Genomic DNA, 18903 nt, shown 5'->3' with positions numbered 1-18903 from the left:
AGACACACGGTGCGTGTGCGCGCCCGCGCGCTTGTGTGTGTGAGAGATATCCATCTTTGAATCTCGTGTTTGGGTTCCATAGTGAAACGCTGGCTCACTTGCTGTATCTTCATCTGTTCAAAACCGGTGTCTGTAATTCGTAACAAATTCAATGATTATAGAGCTCGCGAGGATGCTGAATATCCCATCGCCCCCTCTCTATACGACAACATGCTAGGCATCTATACGCTGCCTGCTTCTATTCAGTTTTAAGGCAGAATAGATACCGGTCCTGGTACTTTTGACACTCCAGATAAGACAAGCTTTTAAAGCACTTTAGTGACCCAGCTGTACGTGAGGATAATCCAGTCCAGGCGTCACAGGCCTGTCCTGGGTTCTCGTATAAATTGCTGTTGATTATCTCTTGAAATAAAGAATCTATTCGGTTTATTTTAAGTTGAAATTTGCTTGCATACGTAGGGTCGTTGGTCTCAGATGTAACTCATTCACTTTCAGATGTCAAAGCTTATGTCCAAGGAACCTTTGACAGATGTCAGATGTGTGTTGGAAGTTGTCATCTGCAGAATTGTACATTCATCAGCAGTGCACTTGTTATCATTTATAAAAAAGACTTAAATAAACAAACATATATTTTGCACAAATTGTTTTGTTATTATTTTTATAATTGAGCACATATCCCCATTCACTCCCATTATTGTAAGGCAAGAAAATCTCGTTATTTGTAGAGCATTTGTTGCACCGCCTTTCAATTTTCAAAAACATTTATATATTATATATATATTATTATTATCATTATGTTTTTTTTGTTTGAATATTGTATTTAGTATAAGTATTTAGTTGTTGTTACAGTTATCAAGAGAACAGAGTGGCTTATCGGTGATGACAATCTAATTTACATTGTCAAATGAGATAAAAACGTTATTAAAATGAAAAAAAGCACCCTTATATATATATATATAAAATAATCATACATTCATTCTGCATTTCTGATTCCTTATACTTATTTTTATTCCTAAATCAATAAAGTCACATTTCCTAATGCATAATGATAGTGAGAATTTGGGGGTGATATGTGCTTAAGGGTCACCGAACATAATGTTCATAAGAAGTAAAGGCTGTCAGATCTAGTCTGCACATTCAAAGATTGTTTTTCCATTTCCTCCAATAGAAGCATTTCATAGGCCTTTATTGAAGGCTTGGCACTGTGGCTAGCTGAAATGGCTACAATCCAGATCAGAGCAGAAAGGGGTCTTGTGGAAGACGGTTGCTCTAAGCATTTTTTCCCTCTGGCCGAAATCTCGCTCAGATGTGTGATGTGAATTCATCAGTGTGTGTGATACCCGTGTAGAGCGCAGAATGGTCTCTGGAGCACCGTCCATCTATCTATGCCCACTGATGTCACTCTTCTGTACGTCTGACCTCACTCATTCAAACAAGTCACAAAACGTCCGCCCAGCAACATATCCAAAATATTAGTCATTTCTCTCATATACCTTCCGTGTACTCCCATGAACCACATCCATTCAGAATACATACAACATGGTAGTTTTGAGCAAAATTGCCTTTTAGTTTATATAATTTTTTTTAGCTGAGATTTAGTTGAGAGATTGCGCTTCCAGAGGACTAGAAATTGGACTGCATGCTTTCGGTAGTCCAGTTGCCTAGCAACTGGCAGGCCTGGCATTGAGCACTGTCAGATGTGCATTCTGTTGTGGTGAATACGTACATGGAGTTTACGCGCCTGGCTTAAAACTGCGCACCTCGCGCTGCACAGAGAGACAGGTCTGACTTTAGAACTGTTCAACTAGTGCCGCCAGAAGAGACACTTGCACTGAGAGAGACACCTGAGTTTAAAACAGTGTACCTCGCGCCGCACAGAGAGACACGTATTACTTTTCTGCGTAATACTTAAAATAAAAATATGCATTTGGCTGACGCTATCCAAAGCGACTTACATTGCATTATCCTATTCATTTATACATGTGCAACCCCCTGGGATCTATCCCACAACCTCACGTTGTTAATGCAATGCTCTTACCACTGAGCTACAGGAAAGCTGTATTACTTACTTTTAAAATTCGTTGTCAACTATTTTCATTATCGATTATTATAATTTTTGTTGCAGCCCTAATGTTACAACATCAACTGTGGCTTCTCTCTAGGATATTTTTCTACAATTAAGCCTAGATTTTCATTTAAATGCTTTTTGGTATTTGTTGCAACATAAAGGTTGGCATCAAAATTGTGCCACAGGAAATGACAGCAGAACTCATCCCAGGGAACAACAGGAAGTGCACTCTTATCTCACAGTGTGTTTAGCTTGACATGAAATCCTGTGAGATCCCTTTTTCACCAACATGGAGCCAGTGTGTTATGTAGAACTATTCCATGCATTTTCACAGCATATCAGTGATGCCGAATTTTTGTTTTATATGTTCTTGAAATTTGGGCACCAGTCCGAAATTCAGACTTGCATACAGCACATTCCAGTGCTGTCTAGTTTGTTCATAGTTCAGTTAAACAAACACATCAAACTGCGTTTATCGTTGAGCTGTTTGAGGGCAGTACCTTCTAGTACACTGATCTTTCTTTATCTCTCTTCTGATTGTTGCAGGTATGAACTTGTGCCTATTATGTTCGTGACAAAAGTATTAACAAATTTTGCCTTGTTCATTAATATTCATTTAAACCATTAACCACATTGGATTGTAAAACTTGTTTGAACTTTGCAGTACTAACTTACAAGCAAACTGCTTTCGATTAATCCTTAGAGTTTAAAATCAGCGAATAATGGGTCATGTGGTCTTCTGTTCGTGTGCATGAGATGATTTGATGCATATAAACGGCTAACAATGACATTTATATTTGTTTGCTTTGTTTGTTTGCTCGCTCTATTTTTGCAGTGTGTGTTTCTGTTCGTCATTCTTTTCATATCTGTTTTTGGTCATTTCGTATACATGTCGGCCTTGATTCCCTTTTAATTGCATGGATTATGTTTCTTTGACTAATCACAAACTTCCTGGTCTTTTCTTGAACATGGATTTGAATTGTGAACTCAGCCCACAGTGTTCCTGCTCCCGGAGGAGTGAGTTCTGCATGGTGTCAGTGATAGCTCTGGGAACGACTGCCTCTCAATGCACTGTGTGACCCAACTGACCCCTGCGTCCCTCCTTAGGATCCAAGCAACACGCTAACCAGAACGACTTACATTTAGTTCCCAAAGCTAATTTGTTTTAAAAGTGAACATGCATGGTAGACATTGGAACCTGTGTTTATGTGTAATTTTCTCTCTTTTTGTTACAATGCTTCCCCCAGCAAGGACAAGTTTGGAAGGTTTGCACAGCTTTTCACCTTCCTAAAATCTCAGTCCCCCTCCTCCCCCCTCCCCCCCACTCTCCTACCAGTTTCATGACCCATGAACTTTCTGTACGCAACTCACAAAAAAGGCCCTTCCCAAACTGTAGCACCAGCAAGACTTTTGTTTCTATATGTTTTTTGTTGGGTTTTGGCAATTAGCAGGGTAAGTTTAATTTTGATTGCGGTTTGGATCTCGTAGATATGAAGAATTATGATGAAATATCTAACTAGGGCTGGGCGATACTTATCATTTTTTTTTAAAACAAGTAAAACTAGTCTTGGGACATGGCCTTCGTGAAATTTGGTGGCCAATAAGATACCTTTAAAGCATTCCGACATTTACAGTATTAAGTAAATTTATAGCGCCCTAAAAAAAACACACAGCTCAAATTATTTGGGGTATTAAATATTGTTAATGCATGAGGCTTATTTTTCATTTTATTTTCCATCCCTTTTTCATTTTATTTGTTTGTTTAAATTTTGCCATCCTTTTATTTGCAAATCTGCACAGTATCAGTTCGGCAGCTGTTCTTTGGATGTTAGTAACACGTAAAACAAAGAGAAACAAAACCGACAGTAGTCTCTGGGATTTTAGAGGCATAGTTTAGATTCCATACAGATTTATTTACTTTTCTGCGATTGGCTGTGTAAATCATTATCAGTGGGCATGGAAGTTAATTGTAAATTCTTGTCAGCAGGTTATTCAGAGGACGTCTTAGTGCAAAATAAAAGTGAATTTAAAGTGCTGGTTTGCATTATATCCAGGATGTACGTGTTACTGCAGTCTACAAGCCATGTGGTGTCTTTTTTTTGGGAACGACCTAAAGAGCTTTTTAAAAAAACACGTTGTCTTACAGCACCCAGAGCCACTGTGTGTGTGTTGTCGTGCACACTGGAATGGTCTTGAGGTTCAATGCTGCGTTAGCTGCAGATGCATGTAAAGCATCATTTAATGTGTCATGTGACCATAAACACTGCCCCGCCTCAGCTGCACATCCACTGACACGATCCGTCATTCTGTAAGACACTCACATCTTACAGAACAGCCAGCCAATCAGACGCACCCGTTCAGCAAACCCATTATCAATCTGTTTCTCTCTCTCTCCAGGACTCTTTGACCATAAACCGCTGTCTGTGCTCCACTAACTGTTCTCCAACTTCTCTCACAGCACATTGTGAAGAGCTTTCCTTATTGTCTCTCTCATCCCTTGTCTTTTCTTCTTTTTATTTGTCCATCCATTAGGATACAGTTCTAACTCGAAGCTTAATCGAACATTTACTAGAAACGAATCATTTTTATGATGTTATGTTAACAGTTCTTGGGCATCTGTGTTTCTAACACGATTCCTGCATCACGGCCCAAAGAGCTTGAAGTCTTATTTAGATGTGATGACGATTATCATTGGTCTATTAAAATAGTTTACACGTGGCCTGAATGAGTCAAATTTTCTGTAAGGGAAATATCATGTTATTTTTGACTAGTGCGCAAATTATTATTTTCAGTTAATTTGACCGTATTGCTGCGATAATTTAAAATAAATGTTAGTACAATTTGCATTGGTTAATATTGTATATAAAATAGTTAGTATAAGTTATTTGTTAAATACGAGATTCCTTTTGATCTCTAGCTTCCATTTGTATTTCTCTGTCAATCTTTTTCTTAATTTCTGGCTCCTTCATGTCTTCCACTGCATTTTCTAACCGTGACAAATCCCTACTACACTGTTCATCCTCTGATCATGCGGTTTGAGTATTTGTTTCATAATGTGAAATATCTGGCTGTTCTTTGCACAGTTTCACTGTGGGTCTGTTAAGGCTCTTTCATGTTTAGCAGTGATGTTTATCCCTGTTTGTTCTAGGCATGTGGAGATCCCAAGGCAAAGCCCTCGTACCTGATAGACAAAAACCTGGAGTCCGCTGTCAAATTCATCGTCAGAAAATTCCCAGCAGTCGAGACACGCAACAACAACGTAAGTTTCACATTTCATCCAAGTTATAACGTATTAAGTTACAAATGAAGTGAATTATTTTAGAATGCTTCGTTTAAGTCACTGTGAACCGGAAGTTGCGATCGTTTTCAATTCCATGTTTTGACGCATTTCCGAGTGAAATGGAATTTCGAACGAGGCAAAATTGTGAGCATGGCTTTCGTCTTTATCTGCGATTTGAATGGATGTATGAAAACAGCCATAGATTTTTTTTAAATGTGTTTTGAAATTGTATGTCAAGATGGATGTCAATGTCTTGTCGCTCTGTCTACTGCAAAACAAATTTGCCTGCAGGTATAATTAAAGTAACCTAACTTGCAATTTGAAATGGAACTGGCAGCACATTGACAGTTGAAGGGGAGGAGTTAACGTATGCTCTGCCCAAGCCGTCTAACATACATCATTTAAGATGAATAGTCCCTACAGGACGGAACTGTATTTTCATATTAATCTGAAGATTATGAGGGCAAAAAGAAAATGACCCACATTGATTAACTATTTACAATAAACGCTGCAATATTTCATGAAAAAGTAGGCATTGTAATTTATTATTTCACTGGGACTTTAATATTTACGATTATAACATCATTATAATTTTAACGTGTGTTTAATGTATTAGAGCTGCTGTAAACTGTTTTATTTCGGGTCAAATATTCATCAAATATTTCTGAAAATACCTAAAGGTTGCCACCCATATTTACATTTATGGATTTGAAACACCTTTATCCAAAGCTATAAGGTACTTTTGACCACCTATTTTTGATTGGGATGTAATTGTAAACCCATGATCTTTCTTAATCAGCCAACCAGAAATGATCTGTCTAAAATTATGTCTGTGAATCGTTTTGCGTATTTGCTGACAATTGGATTTGGAGTGTGCATATTTTGGACACGAGTCAAATTAAATTGCAGAAGTTATCCAAATACAGCTTAAGCATCTTAATAAGCTTATTTGTAAAAGTTACGATGCAAAGTAGTGTATGTTTTCTCCTTTCAGGGATGCATTAGTGCATCAGTCTGTTAAATATTGATCACCATGACTATCAAGGATAACCCAATTTTCTCAGTGAACAGCGCTTTCTCCTCAATGCTGTTTGTCACAAGATGAAATTAAGTTTTTACCAAATCAAGCTTTTTGATGTATTACTACAACAATGTTAGCTGTATAATGGTGGCTAACTGTATAAAAGCACAATGAAATAATGCAACTCTTTTACAAATCTGGTGCCGTGACCCGGTTCACATTAGCTAATGTGCACTACTTCATTGTTGCTTGGAAAATAAGGATAGGGCTCTGTAATGGAATCTTGCAAACTTAGAACTTCATATATCACATGACTGTACATATGACTAGCAGACATTAAGCATTGTGTACGGTACCCAATATCCTCTTTGCTGGTTTCAGGTGGAGAAGCAAACTTGATGACGTAATTGTTGATGTAGTAACATAAATGCAGAGATTTCTGTCCAATGTTCCAGTGGTTTTAGTCTCCTGTCCGATTACCATTATACCCCTGCTTTGTGTAATACTGTCACCATTGCCACAACCCCAAACATCTCTGCGGCATGTTTAGCATGCTGTTCATGAGTTACCATGGTGCCCATTTGACCATCACAGTGATTTAAACATCAGCGTCGATGGTCCCTGGGTTTAGTTTTGAGGTCATAATTTCCATCCTAAAAATACAATATTCTAGCATGCAGTCTACTTTTGATATGGTGGTAACCCATGAGAGGGATTTCCCCATTTCTGTGTATATTTCCAGGAACCTGTGGTTACATTTAGATTTACCACAACACCACAAATAGCGTGCATACTTAATGTGAAGTAGTGTTTGTTTAAAAACATCACATTCATTTATATTCATATACTTCATAATTGGTGTTTTAAGTCAAAAAGGCCCTAACATTCCCTGAGGAAATGACATCAGTTCAGCCCATATTACTTTAGGAATGTAGGCATTTCCTGCTTTTACACCTCGGTTGCCATTACAGTCTGATCGCTGTGCACCTTAAATGACCTTTACTGCTGTTAGCAAAGTTTTGTTTTTGTATTAGGGACCTCATTTTCAACCATCGAGATTATCACTTCATCACTGGTGCCTTTTCCATTTTGTTGGAAATAATGAACGAACTTCTAGAAAAAAGCCGCAAAAAAGTTTAGTAGACAATCACCAGCATCATTCAGTCTAGGACTTGATTGAAATTATTTACTAGAGTTCTGACATTACAATTGTTTTTTAACAAATACATTTATCTTTTCCATATGTGCTGTGAAATATAATTCGTGAAATATGCATTCCATGTGTCAATTGTGTGTCCTGTGCCCATTTTTTCTTTGGGTTCCTCTGTAATAACCAGCCACCATTGTTGTCGTTTTGAAGTGTTGTATTTTTCAGATATTGCACTGCCTTCTGCTTTGTGTTTAAGATGTTTAACTGCTTCTCGCAATGACGTGGAGCTGTGTCATGTTTAACTGTGTTTAAGTTGCCTTTTAGTGTTGTTTTATATTTCTTTTTTTGTTTCTTTGCATTTTTTGCATGCTTTACATGGCTATTTTCTGGATTGTTCTTTTGGTAAGTTTGGACTCCATTTGGAGTCCCATTTGCTTTATCATTTAGTTACTGCTGCTATGTTTATGTAGTTTAACATTTCAGTTGTACTCACATATATATATATGTCGACATTTAAGTAACTTACTTGGACAAAAGGAATCTCAGAGTTTCCCTTTTAAAAAGAATTATATTGGGATATAATCGTTTGGAAATGTTTGACTTCTGATTGGGATGTGCTCTGAGCTTCCTTTGAGTCTATAAATGCATGGTTACATGCTTTCTTTAGTATATTTATCTATTCTATTCTAAACCAAGCGTGTCATGAGGTTAAACCTGTCTTACACAGCATCACATAGTATGGCTCAAATACATTACTTAAATATTTAGCAGAGATGGAGATGATGGAAACTTTGTCAAAATGTCAGAGATGGTCTATCACATGTTTGCTTATTTAAGAACATGTCTGGATCATATTCTTCCTAATGACTATTTGGGAATAACAGGAATTACCCAACAATTCAAAAGCAAAGCCTGAACGTATAATGGTAATGAAAATATGCTTAATAGCTTTTAAATAAACGTATCATTTTCTATATGCAAAATGTTATTTCTTACAGTCGGATCAAGACACATTTGTCAACTTGTCTCCCTCTCTGTTATTTTTAATTCCTGACATCAGACACCTACAGTATTTAAATATTAGACTCCTTTCTGTGAATTTGCATCACATATTAGAATAGAAGGTGAATATATCCAAAGTAGAAGCTTGCAGGGTGGGGATGAGGGTTTTCTTTTGAGGAAAGTTATGTCTTTTTTCTGATGTTGGGTTTAATGGGAATCTGTAATGCATCATTAACTGTGTTGGCGCTAACCTGGTTGTCTGGAAACCCCTATAGATACTAAGAGGATTCTGTCACTAACTTGATTCTAGAGCATAATTGCACTACCCTTCACTACCCTAGAGAAGAGTAACAAAGCCCCTAAAAAGTAGTTTTAAAACAGTTTAGTTAAGTTGAAGTAGTTTGCAATCATTTCCAGTTTTGAAGAACACTCATGTTCTGTTTATGCTTTCATATAAAGACTTCCCAGGTGCAGCAGTAATGCATTTTTGCTCTAGAGTCACACATACCTTAAAGACAACCGAAGGGAAAGGTGTTTGTATGCGTGTCAGGACTTGAGGCAGGGTTCATTCACCAGTTTGCCTGTTTAACATCAATTCAGAGAATCTTGCTCTCTGACAGGGCTCAACAAAAAGCTTTTTCCAGCACTTGCCATTTGTTTTTACTGGTCCCACTACAGAATTATCAATAACTTATACCATCATATGCATTATGTTCATTAAAGGTCCAATGTGTCATTTATTAAAAGAATCTTTTAACAGAGATGCAATATAATATACATAACTTCATAACTAATGTCTTCAGAGGGGTATAAAGACCTTAAATATTGAAGCGTTATGTTTTATTACCTTAGAATGAGCTAGTTCTATATACATACACCGCGGGTTCCCTGTTATTTCTACAGGAGCCAAAACGGACGAACTGCTCTACAGAGCGAGTTTCATAAATACGTCCTTCGGCAAAGAAGCGCAAACGTGATGACATCTTAGTTCTGTGTCGGCCACCGTAGGGCTTCAAAGGGCTGTAACAGCAATAAATACGCTTTTCGAATTACATAAAGTACAATGAACTGGGCCAAGAATCAGCTTTTAGCTATTGTTTTTGTTGAGCTCTGCTGAAGAACATGTTTGGTTTGTATTTGGTTCTTAAGGATAAGGATGTTGTTTTAGCCAGCGTTAATTTGTTTAATTCTTTATTAATTGTATCAACCATAGCCAAACAGTCTTTATTTAGTTCCATTAATCTCAGGCTCAAGCATCTTGTGTGAACCCTGCTGATAAGTTTCTTACTTTGTTTAATACGTCTGTTTAATGGATTCTACTTTTTATTACAGCAACAGCTTGCACAACTACAAAAAGAGAAGTCAGAAATACTGAAGAATTTAGCTCTGTATTACTTCACCTTTGTGGACGTTATGGAATTTAAGGTATGCGTGTAGGACCAAACAGTGTGCTTTATTCGTGAAGCGAGTGTGAAAAATCATTCATACGTGAATTATTGCATTGATTGGAATGTGAAAATTGAATCAAAGTTTTGACTTACAGAGACGTGTGCTCATGTTTCATTAATGAAGCCTCGTGTATATTGACTGAATACTAAATGAAGCGGTCTGTTTGTTTTCTTTCTCTGCTGCTTAAACTCCAGGACCACGTTTGTGAACTGCTGAACACTATTGATGCTTGTCAAGTTTTCTTTGACATTGTAAGTTGAATTATAGCAAAAATGTATCTGAAATGTTTAATTTCTGTTTATTTACATAGCAGTTATATAACAGTGTCATTTTGTCCACAGACTGTAAATTTTGACCTCACAAAGAACTATCTGGACCTTGTGGTGACGTACACTACACTGATGATGCTGCTTTCTCGAATCGAGGAGCGCAAAGCGATAATCGGCCTCTATAACTACGCACACGAAATGACACACGGTTCGAGGTAATACGGATGGGACGTTTCCACAATCTTGGAAACGAAATGTGTAATGAAAGGGAATGACATCATTTAGCTGCCACGTGTATGGGATAAATGAGAGCTGCGTCATGATTCGTGTGATATTTTTGTGCTCAGCGATCGAGAATACCCCAGGCTTGGACAGATGATAGTGGACTATGAGAACCCCCTGAAGAAGATGATGGAGGAGTTTGTCCCTCATGGAAAAGTAAAATCGTCATGCTGTGGTACAGACTTGGGTTTACCTGTGTCTCCCTGCGACACGGTTTCATTTGAATTTTCTCTGTGTTTGACAGGCGCTGTCAGATGCGCTGGTATCATTGCAGATGGTCTACCCACGCCGCAATCTGTCTGCAGATCAGTGGAGGAACGCTCAGCTGCTCAGTTTGATCAGTGCACCCAGTACCATGCTCAACCCGGCCCAGTCTGACACGGTCAGCGCTCAATACACTTCTTTAAGGAGTAGTTCACCTTCAAAAAGAAATTGTGTCATCCTTTACACGCCCTCTTGTAGTTTCAAACCTGTATCACTTTCATTCTTCTGCAGAACACGAAAGAAGAGATTTTGAAAAATGTTGGTAACAGAACAGCACAGCCCCCATTCACTTCTATTGTAACCAATGCATGTGAATGGGGGGCTTGTTAACAACATTCTTCAAAATATCTTCTTTTGTGTTCCGCAGAATTAAGAAAGTCATACAGGTTTGAAATGACAAGAGGCTGAGTAAATAATGATATAATAATGGAGAATTACTGTTTTAACGATTCTAGTATAAAAACTTTCTTATCTTTTGATATGTGACACATATATAGACATTGGGTAAAAGTGTGTAGGGGGCTAATGAAACTTTCTTTAAATTTACTCACCGTTAGGCTGTCTAAGATGAAAGTGACAACAGTAAAGATGATTTTACTTACATTGGTGACTTAAACGCGAGTCAGATGCTGCCTTTAAAAGTTCAATAAGCAAATACAGGCCTTACAAAATAACTCTGTGGCTTTTGTCAATGTAATCTGTGTTTCAGATGCCCTGTGAATACCTGTCCTTAGATACCATGGAGAAATGGATTGTCTGTGAGTGTGAATCTATGTTTTCTGTATAAAGTTCACCCAAATTACTCACACGCTTGTCATTTCAAACTAGTATGACTTTTTTCTTCTGCAGAAGATATTTTGAAGAGTTTTGGCGTTACCCATTGACTTGCATTGTTTTTTTTGTAGTAAATGGGTACCATTTCAGTACCATGTTCAGTTACCAATATTCTTCTAAATATCTTGACTATCTCTGGACCTTTTGTGTGCAGAGTCGTTTTTTTCTCTTACCGTTTCATTGTGTAAATTTTAGTGCTGTCAAATGATTAATCACAGTCGTGTACTGTGCATATTCATTTTGTATTTCTAAACACAGAAATAAACACAAACATGTTAATATTTTTAGGAAATATTTAGATGTATTTGTTCATAATTATTAATAATTGAAATTATGTTTTTCAATTAAATTTACACTTTAAAAAGAAAAAAATCATACACTCTTAATATTTCGCTGGACCGCCTTTAGCTTTTGAACGCATTGTCTGTGGCATAGCTTTGTTAAGCTTCTGCAATGTCCAGAATGTCCATTTTTCCCGTCCAGAGTTGCTTACATTTTTTTGCCAAGGTCTTGTATTGATAATGGGAAAGTCTTCTCCAGCACATGCCAAAGAATCTCATCGGGTTAAGGTGTGGATTCTTTGGTGTCCAATCCATGTGTAAAAATGATGTCTCATGCTTCCTGAACCACTCTTTCACAATTTGAGCCCGATGAATCCTGGCATTTTCATCTTGGAATATGACCGTGCCAGAATTTACATTTGACAAATTAGCATGTTGTGTTTTTGACATATGAGGTTAGTATTCATCTCTTTTTGTGTTGTAGTTGGGTTCATCTTGTGTCACGCGACCCTGAGCAGTGACCCCGCGGCTCTCAGTCTGTGGAAGTTGGCTCTTCAGAGCAGCACCTGTCTCTGTCTCTTTAGGGATGAGGTCTTCCATATTCACAAAGCTGCTGAGGATCTGTTTGTAACCATTCGCGGGTCAGCAATTTAAACTTTCTTTCTCTGTCATTTTAATACTATTGTGTAAACTACAGGGTTAATACGCTTTGTTTGTTTTACTCCGTCTTAAATTCAGTATTTCAATCTGTTACAGCAACAACAAACGTGTCAACGACATTCGTGAATGCAAGGAATCTGCTTTGTCACATGCGTAAGTGGCCTCTTGGCGTTTCAAAGGACAAATGAAAGCAATTCATCTCTGTACTGTATGTGTTTAATCGTCTTATTTAAATCAATTCATCCAGGGGCTCCATGCATCGAGAACGTCGCAAGTTCTTGAGATCTGCCCTGAAAGAGCTGGCCACGGTGCTGGCGGACCAGCCAGGCTTACTGGGTCCCAAAGCTCTTTTTGTGTTTATGGCTCTTTCTTTCGCCCGTGACGAGATCATTTGGCTGCTTAGGCACGCGGACAACATCCAGAAGAAAAGCACAGACGACTTTATTGACAAGTACGTCTATCCCCTTTTATATTTACTCCAAGTTCCTTTTGAGATTGTGTCTCATGGGCTGATTGACTTCTGGGTTCTTTGCACGAAAACGCCACCGATTTTGACCATTTCTTTGTTTTCTCAGGCACGTTGCAGAGCTGATCTTCTACATGGAAGAGTTGAGGGCACATGTGAGGAAGTATGGCCCCGTGATGCAGAGGTATTATGTGCAGTACCTGTCTGGCTTTGACGCTGTGGTCCTCAATGAGCTCGTACAGGTGAGGCTGTAGCTCGACATATTTTTCTAGAAGCGCAACAAACCTTGTTATTTGAAGCAGTTGTTATTTGCAGCTCTCTTATGAGACAAGGATCAGTCATGTGCTTGTGGGTTGGATGCGACATGAACATTAGTCACATTATGAATCATTTACAGTGCGAGTCTCTTACAATTTGATTTGTTTTCAAAGTACTTTATATGTACTATAAAAATGCATATCTGAGGTCTGCTTCAACATTAACTAAACATTGTTAGATTATTTTGTACTGTTTGATTCACGATTTGGCTCTCATTCCGAATAATGATCCTTATAGAGGTTTTTCAGAAGAACATTGTCATAAATGAACCTCGCCACTAGATGGAGAGCTAAGACTTCAACTAGGAGTGAGACTTTCTTGCTTGTATTTATTTTTAAATGGACTACATTGTTAATAATGTTACAATCATCATGTCTTTCTGGTAGAACCTGTCTGTCTGCCCAGAGGATGAGTCCATTATCATGTCCTCTTTTGTGAACACTATGACCTCTCTGAGTGTCAAACAAGGTGGTGAGAAGCCCTTTTTTGCCTAAGTCGTTATTGTTGTCTTCTATTTAAAACTGTCAACTAAATAACTAACTGTGTGTATTTGTGTTACAGTTGAAGATGGTGAGGTGTTTGATTTCCGAGGGATGAGACTGGACTGGTTTAGACTTCAAGTAAGATAATCAGAGTCTTGTCAATGACTGGGTCAATATATTGGGTTTGGTTCCTCTCATTCCAATCGGTCATCATTACAACCCTTATCTCTCCTCACCTTTAAACCGTTATCAGATACAACTAATGATACAGAACATGCCCGAAAGAGAAGCTGCTACTAAAAGAAATCTAGCTTCTCTTGTTATATATGATTTTATTTGAAGTATAATAAACATTTTCCTTATTTCAAGGCATTTCATAAAAGAACCATCATTTAATTCTTTTAAAGCTGAATGTTCAGTGAGAGCTCACAGCTTCATCCGGGCTTAAATAAATCGGACACATCTCTGTGGAATACAGAGCGTTTTTTACACCAGCATCGCATGTGGGTGGATGGAAATAAAAGCAGAGATTGAGAAACAATGACACGTTCATGTGTTTTTGAGAATTTGTGTAAGCATGTGAGATCTTGAAAGCCCATCTGGACTTACAGCACCAGCACACAATAAATCATCGCATTGATTCACTATAAGTTCGTGTTGTTTACATTACACAAGTACATGCCGATTTCTAAAAATAGCCACTGACATATGACTTAGTTTGGCTGACCGTGTGAGGTTCATGTTCGGCTTCTTTCAGCGCTTCGCGCCATCTATCAGTTAAAAAAAACCTCCAAATCCAACATTATATTCACTATAACATTCCTCATGCTCATTTTTGGGACGTGTTGAGCTTGAGAAGCCCTTTTAACGGTGTAAAGATAGTTGCATGTTACCTCATCTTTAACATTTATCACTTTTATTTATTAAGTGAGCTAAATTAGCTTTCTTCTAGATTTGAGAGCTGTTGAACCAGGGATGCTCACTTCTCTCTTCTATTTTAGCATGCTTTCTTTATGTTCAATGGACCTGTTGTTGGGATAGTACGTGCCAGTATATAACAGTTCACTGAGTTCGTGTCTGTTCCTCTTTTGGCCTCTTTGTTTCCAAAGGTGCGGTCCTATTTTTCGCCATGGCCGATTAAACTACTGTCAGAAGTCTGCAAATGTGGATCTTAAAATAAGCTCTGTTTTCAATACTTTTCAGTACTCTCGATTGGACTTCAATGCCGTGGGACATGTTTATTGTTGTTCCCCGAACTCCATAACCACAAGATTTGTGAGCTTAGCACCTGCTGTATGTCATGTGGTATCATCCTGGCATGCCGTTCTCTTTGAATTGGCCGCTCTTTTAGATGATGAAAGCCAGCACAGGGCGTGCGCAATCCATGTTTTGGTTGTTTTCTCACACTTGTTTTAACGTTCAAGAACTGCAAGAGCTGAACGCATTGGCTGGAACTAGAGGTCTTCACGGGTCCACTTAGATCCGAAAACCCGAGACCCGAGCGGGTTCGGGTCTAAAAGATTCACGGGAGCTTCGGACACGGGTCGGGTATATTATTAGTGTCTTCGGGTCTCGGGTAATATAAAGTAAAAAATTGTTTTGCTTAATTGACCCGAGGAAGACCCGAACTATCCTGTACAATAACAGCGCGTCGCTTGTGTGTGTGTGCGTGTAGTTACCAACTCTCCTCCAACCCTCAGCCGATCGGTTGAAAGCCACGCAAATCTTCCCAAAGTCGCGGTGATCTGAAATCACCTTAGAATTGAAATCCCAAAGTTTCCAACGCTGCAGGGGTTTGCACTCGATGTAGTTACCATCGTATTCAGGAAAAACATACTTCCACCAGGCGACCAGAAGAAGATATTTAAAGACGCGCACATTTCAGTACTACGCGGTTTGGAACACATTGTTGAGACAGAATGTTCGCGCGAGTGGTTGCCTTGTCGTCACTTATTTAGATTTGATTCAGCTAAAACTGGCACAACCCATTTAGCCTCAGTTTGCGCAATTTGCCAGAGCAAAACAAGAGGATCAACGTGTTCATTGCCATATCAATTTCATTAATACACGTCGGTTTACATTCAGGTCTAGTCGGGTTTAAAAAATATATACGATGGGTCGGACTCGGGTCTAACGTTATCGGGTCTGTCTTGGGTTCGGGTAAAAAGTGATTCGGGTCATTTCAGGTCAGGTAAAGATCTTTGGACCCGAGAAGACCTCTAGCTGGAACAGCTATTACATTCATTAAATTGACAGGATTTAAACAACAAAGATAATCTGCTTTGCGTACGCCGTTTGTTTGATCATGAATGCTTCAGGGGAAATTATGGCTGTTGGTTCAACAGTATCAAGTTAAAAAAATATTTCCCAGAAATCCTCCACAGAACTTAATGACATGGTCGAACATCAAACCACGCTTTTCTTCGGCCTCTGCCATGGTCCAGTTTCCAATCTGATTCGTTGCTCGTCATTTACTTAAGGGTTTGTGTAAATCGACTTGTGAAAAATTGCTAGAATGATTCATAGTTTTATATGATTCCTAAATAACACTAAAGATGTTTTTTCACTTCGTTTAGTCTTACACCAGCGTGTCCAAGGCCTCGCTCGGGCTGGCAGATCACAGGGAGCTGGGCAAGATGATGAACACCATCATATTCCACACCAAGATGGTCGACTCTCTGGTAGAGATGCTTGTGGAGACTTCGGATCTGTCCATTTTCTGGTATGGCAATGCTTCTGACGCTTGCATCACACCCTACTAGGCATTGGGCGGTTTCAAGGTATACCACGGTATATCGTGCTTTGAAAGACCTTTTTTTTTGTTTACAAAAATCCCCAAAACTATATATTTATAACTATAAGTTGATCTGTTTTGAAACTGAGGCACCTTTAAACCATGATACACCACGGTATACATTGAAACCGTGTACCGTGCCTACACCCTACCCCAAATATATTAGTTATTTACAACTTACTACACAATTTTGTTTTGTAGTATTACAATGTTTTATGCATATTGTATTAAATACACTGTGTGTGTATATCTACATGTTAATATAAATGCACACACATACATGGGTTTACATAAATCTATAATAAATTGCATTTAAATGTGGCTATTCCACAATATAATCACATCCAGAAAAAAAGTTTTTTGTGCATTTTGCATTTATAAACACATACTCACACATTTCTATATTTAAGAAAAACATAAAATATAAAAGAATATATATAAATTTAATGACATAAATATTAATATATACATGCGGATATTTCCTAAATATATACAGTACATGTACTGTTGTGTTTATAAATACAAAATAAATATGCACAGTGCACAGACATATATAATGTGAACACAAACTTTTATACATTTTCGATTAATCGTTGAACAGCCCTAATTACACCTATTTCTTAAACATTAACATGTATGTTTGTGCGTTTATACATGTCACACACACATATATTATATAAACACAAACATTTATTTTGGAACCTACTGTTTTTTCATGCAGCCGGCCAAACATTAAAAACTTTTTTCAGTTTTGCCTTTTTGATATATTATATTAAAACGAGACCACAATGACAGGAGTGAATGTTACACTGAGAAAAGCAGCATCTCAGAACGCCATAGCAACTGTCTGTTGTGGCTCTTGTTTTTAGATATGACTCTCTCATGCCGGGTGGAGAGCGGACAGGGTTCGAACTGATTAGATATGACTGTACCAGACGCTGAAGTGAACTGACAACTCATTTCCCTCTTTCTGCTTCTGATAGCTTTTACAGCCGCGCCTTCGAAAAGATGTTCCAGCAGTGTCTCGAACTGCCGTCCCAGTCTCGATACTCCATCTCCTTTCCTCTGCTCTGTACCCACTTCATGAGCTGCACTCACGAGCTCTGCCCTGAAGAGGTGAGTCACGCTGACCCGGGATCTGTCCAACGGGCCTTGAGAGGAACTGAGCGATGCTGTCATTTTGCTAGATGTTCACTATGAAGAGTACACTGAAATGTAATAAATTTCTGTATAAATCGATTGACAGCCAGTTAATTTAGATTAGCTATATGTCGGTTTAGCTTACCTTGTCCCAAAATCCCCATTTTGGTTTCTTTGAAGGGTCTGTGTTCTTGGAAAAACTGCGTTTTATGTCCTCGAGATTGTCCCCCGGTGAATACGGCCAGTGTTACTTTACTTTTGAGAAGAGAAGTTTGGGAAATATCTGTTCTGTTCTCTGTTGGGTCCCGCCACGGCTTAGCTGCGACCCATGCCAGGGTTCAGGATGGAGCCGTACTGTGAATCCGGAAAGCTCCATGAGTTAACTAGATCTGGAATGTCCCACCACGCAGCATTGAGCGCTGCGGTCCGTGTATCAGGATATGTGCGGAAAACCAAACGCTGAAAAGCATGATTTATTAAATCTGTAATTGAACCATACACTGGTGCAGCTACCCAGAATCCCCGGGGGCACGTGGAAGCCCCTCCACACACAAGGAGCACAACAGATTCCTGTTTCCCCTCCCCACCCCCTCGGGCGGCTGGAATACGCCCGGCACATTTGCCTAGTGTTTGTTCCTGCCAAACACCGTGCCCTCCAATATCCAATTTAATTTGGTAAAAAAAACACATTCGTGCCCCTTAATCTGTGGACAAACGGCACAGAAACGAGCGAGCACAATGAGAGGTCTCATGTCATTGCCGAGCCTGAACATTGAGCTGTCTGAGAGCACTTATAGGAATAAAAGAGATTTATTGAGCCATAGAAGGCTTGGGTTTCCCTTATTTAAACATGAAACTCCCTCTCTCAGCATGTTTCTGAAATGGTCTTCCTCTTGTGTCCACTCCACACAGCTTTGGACAGCTGCAAGCTTTATTTATGTTGGAAAAGCACTAAAACGTTTCCAAGAATATTTCCATCCTCGCACAGAAACTTTAACAGCGGTTCAGGGTAACAACAAAAGATCACCGCGCTTCAGCAAAGGTCAGAGATGTTTCCAACCTGCATCACCTGCAGAATAACGTGCGTTGTCTGCAAAAGCAGAGACGAATAGAAAGCGATCTCTTTTTAACCATAACCTTGGA

At 38.7% G+C, this 18903-nt stretch overlaps 1 protein-coding gene across 4 annotated transcripts in view; it reads left to right on the top strand.

The window, feature by feature from the left end:
* The window catches only part of nckap1 (NCK-associated protein 1), a 31811-nt gene that overhangs the window by 458 nt on the left and 12450 nt on the right, over positions 1-18903 (top strand). Inside the window, exons 2-16 of one of the 4 annotated variants that reach the window (XM_079464348.1) lie at positions 5217-5327; positions 9860-9946; positions 10165-10221; positions 10312-10454; positions 10587-10677; positions 10766-10903; positions 11495-11543; positions 12385-12541; positions 12657-12713; positions 12808-13011; positions 13136-13268; positions 13731-13815; positions 13906-13964; positions 16403-16548; positions 17604-17736. In XM_079464348.1, the coding sequence (XP_079320474.1) occupies positions 5217-5327; positions 9860-9946; positions 10165-10221; positions 10312-10454; positions 10587-10677; positions 10766-10903; positions 11495-11543; positions 12385-12541; positions 12657-12713; positions 12808-13011; positions 13136-13268; positions 13731-13815; positions 13906-13964; positions 16403-16548; positions 17604-17736 (1650 nt within the window). Of the gene's footprint in view, positions 1-5216; positions 5328-9853; positions 9947-10164; positions 10222-10311; positions 10455-10586; positions 10678-10765; positions 10904-11494; positions 11544-12384; positions 12542-12656; positions 12714-12807; positions 13012-13135; positions 13269-13730; positions 13816-13905; positions 13965-16402; positions 16549-17603; positions 17737-18903 lie in introns of all 4 variants that reach the window. The other 3 variants (XM_079464349.1, XM_079464347.1, XM_079464346.1) reach the window with 3 other exon arrangements.

Source organism: Barbatula barbatula (genome assembly GCF_947034865.1).
Source record: "Barbatula barbatula genome assembly, chromosome: 9".
Lineage (NCBI taxonomy): Eukaryota > Metazoa > Chordata > Actinopteri > Cypriniformes > Nemacheilidae > Barbatula > Barbatula barbatula.
The sequence above is the reverse complement of the archived record's forward strand: the minus strand, read 5'-3'. Positions and strand labels throughout refer to the sequence as shown.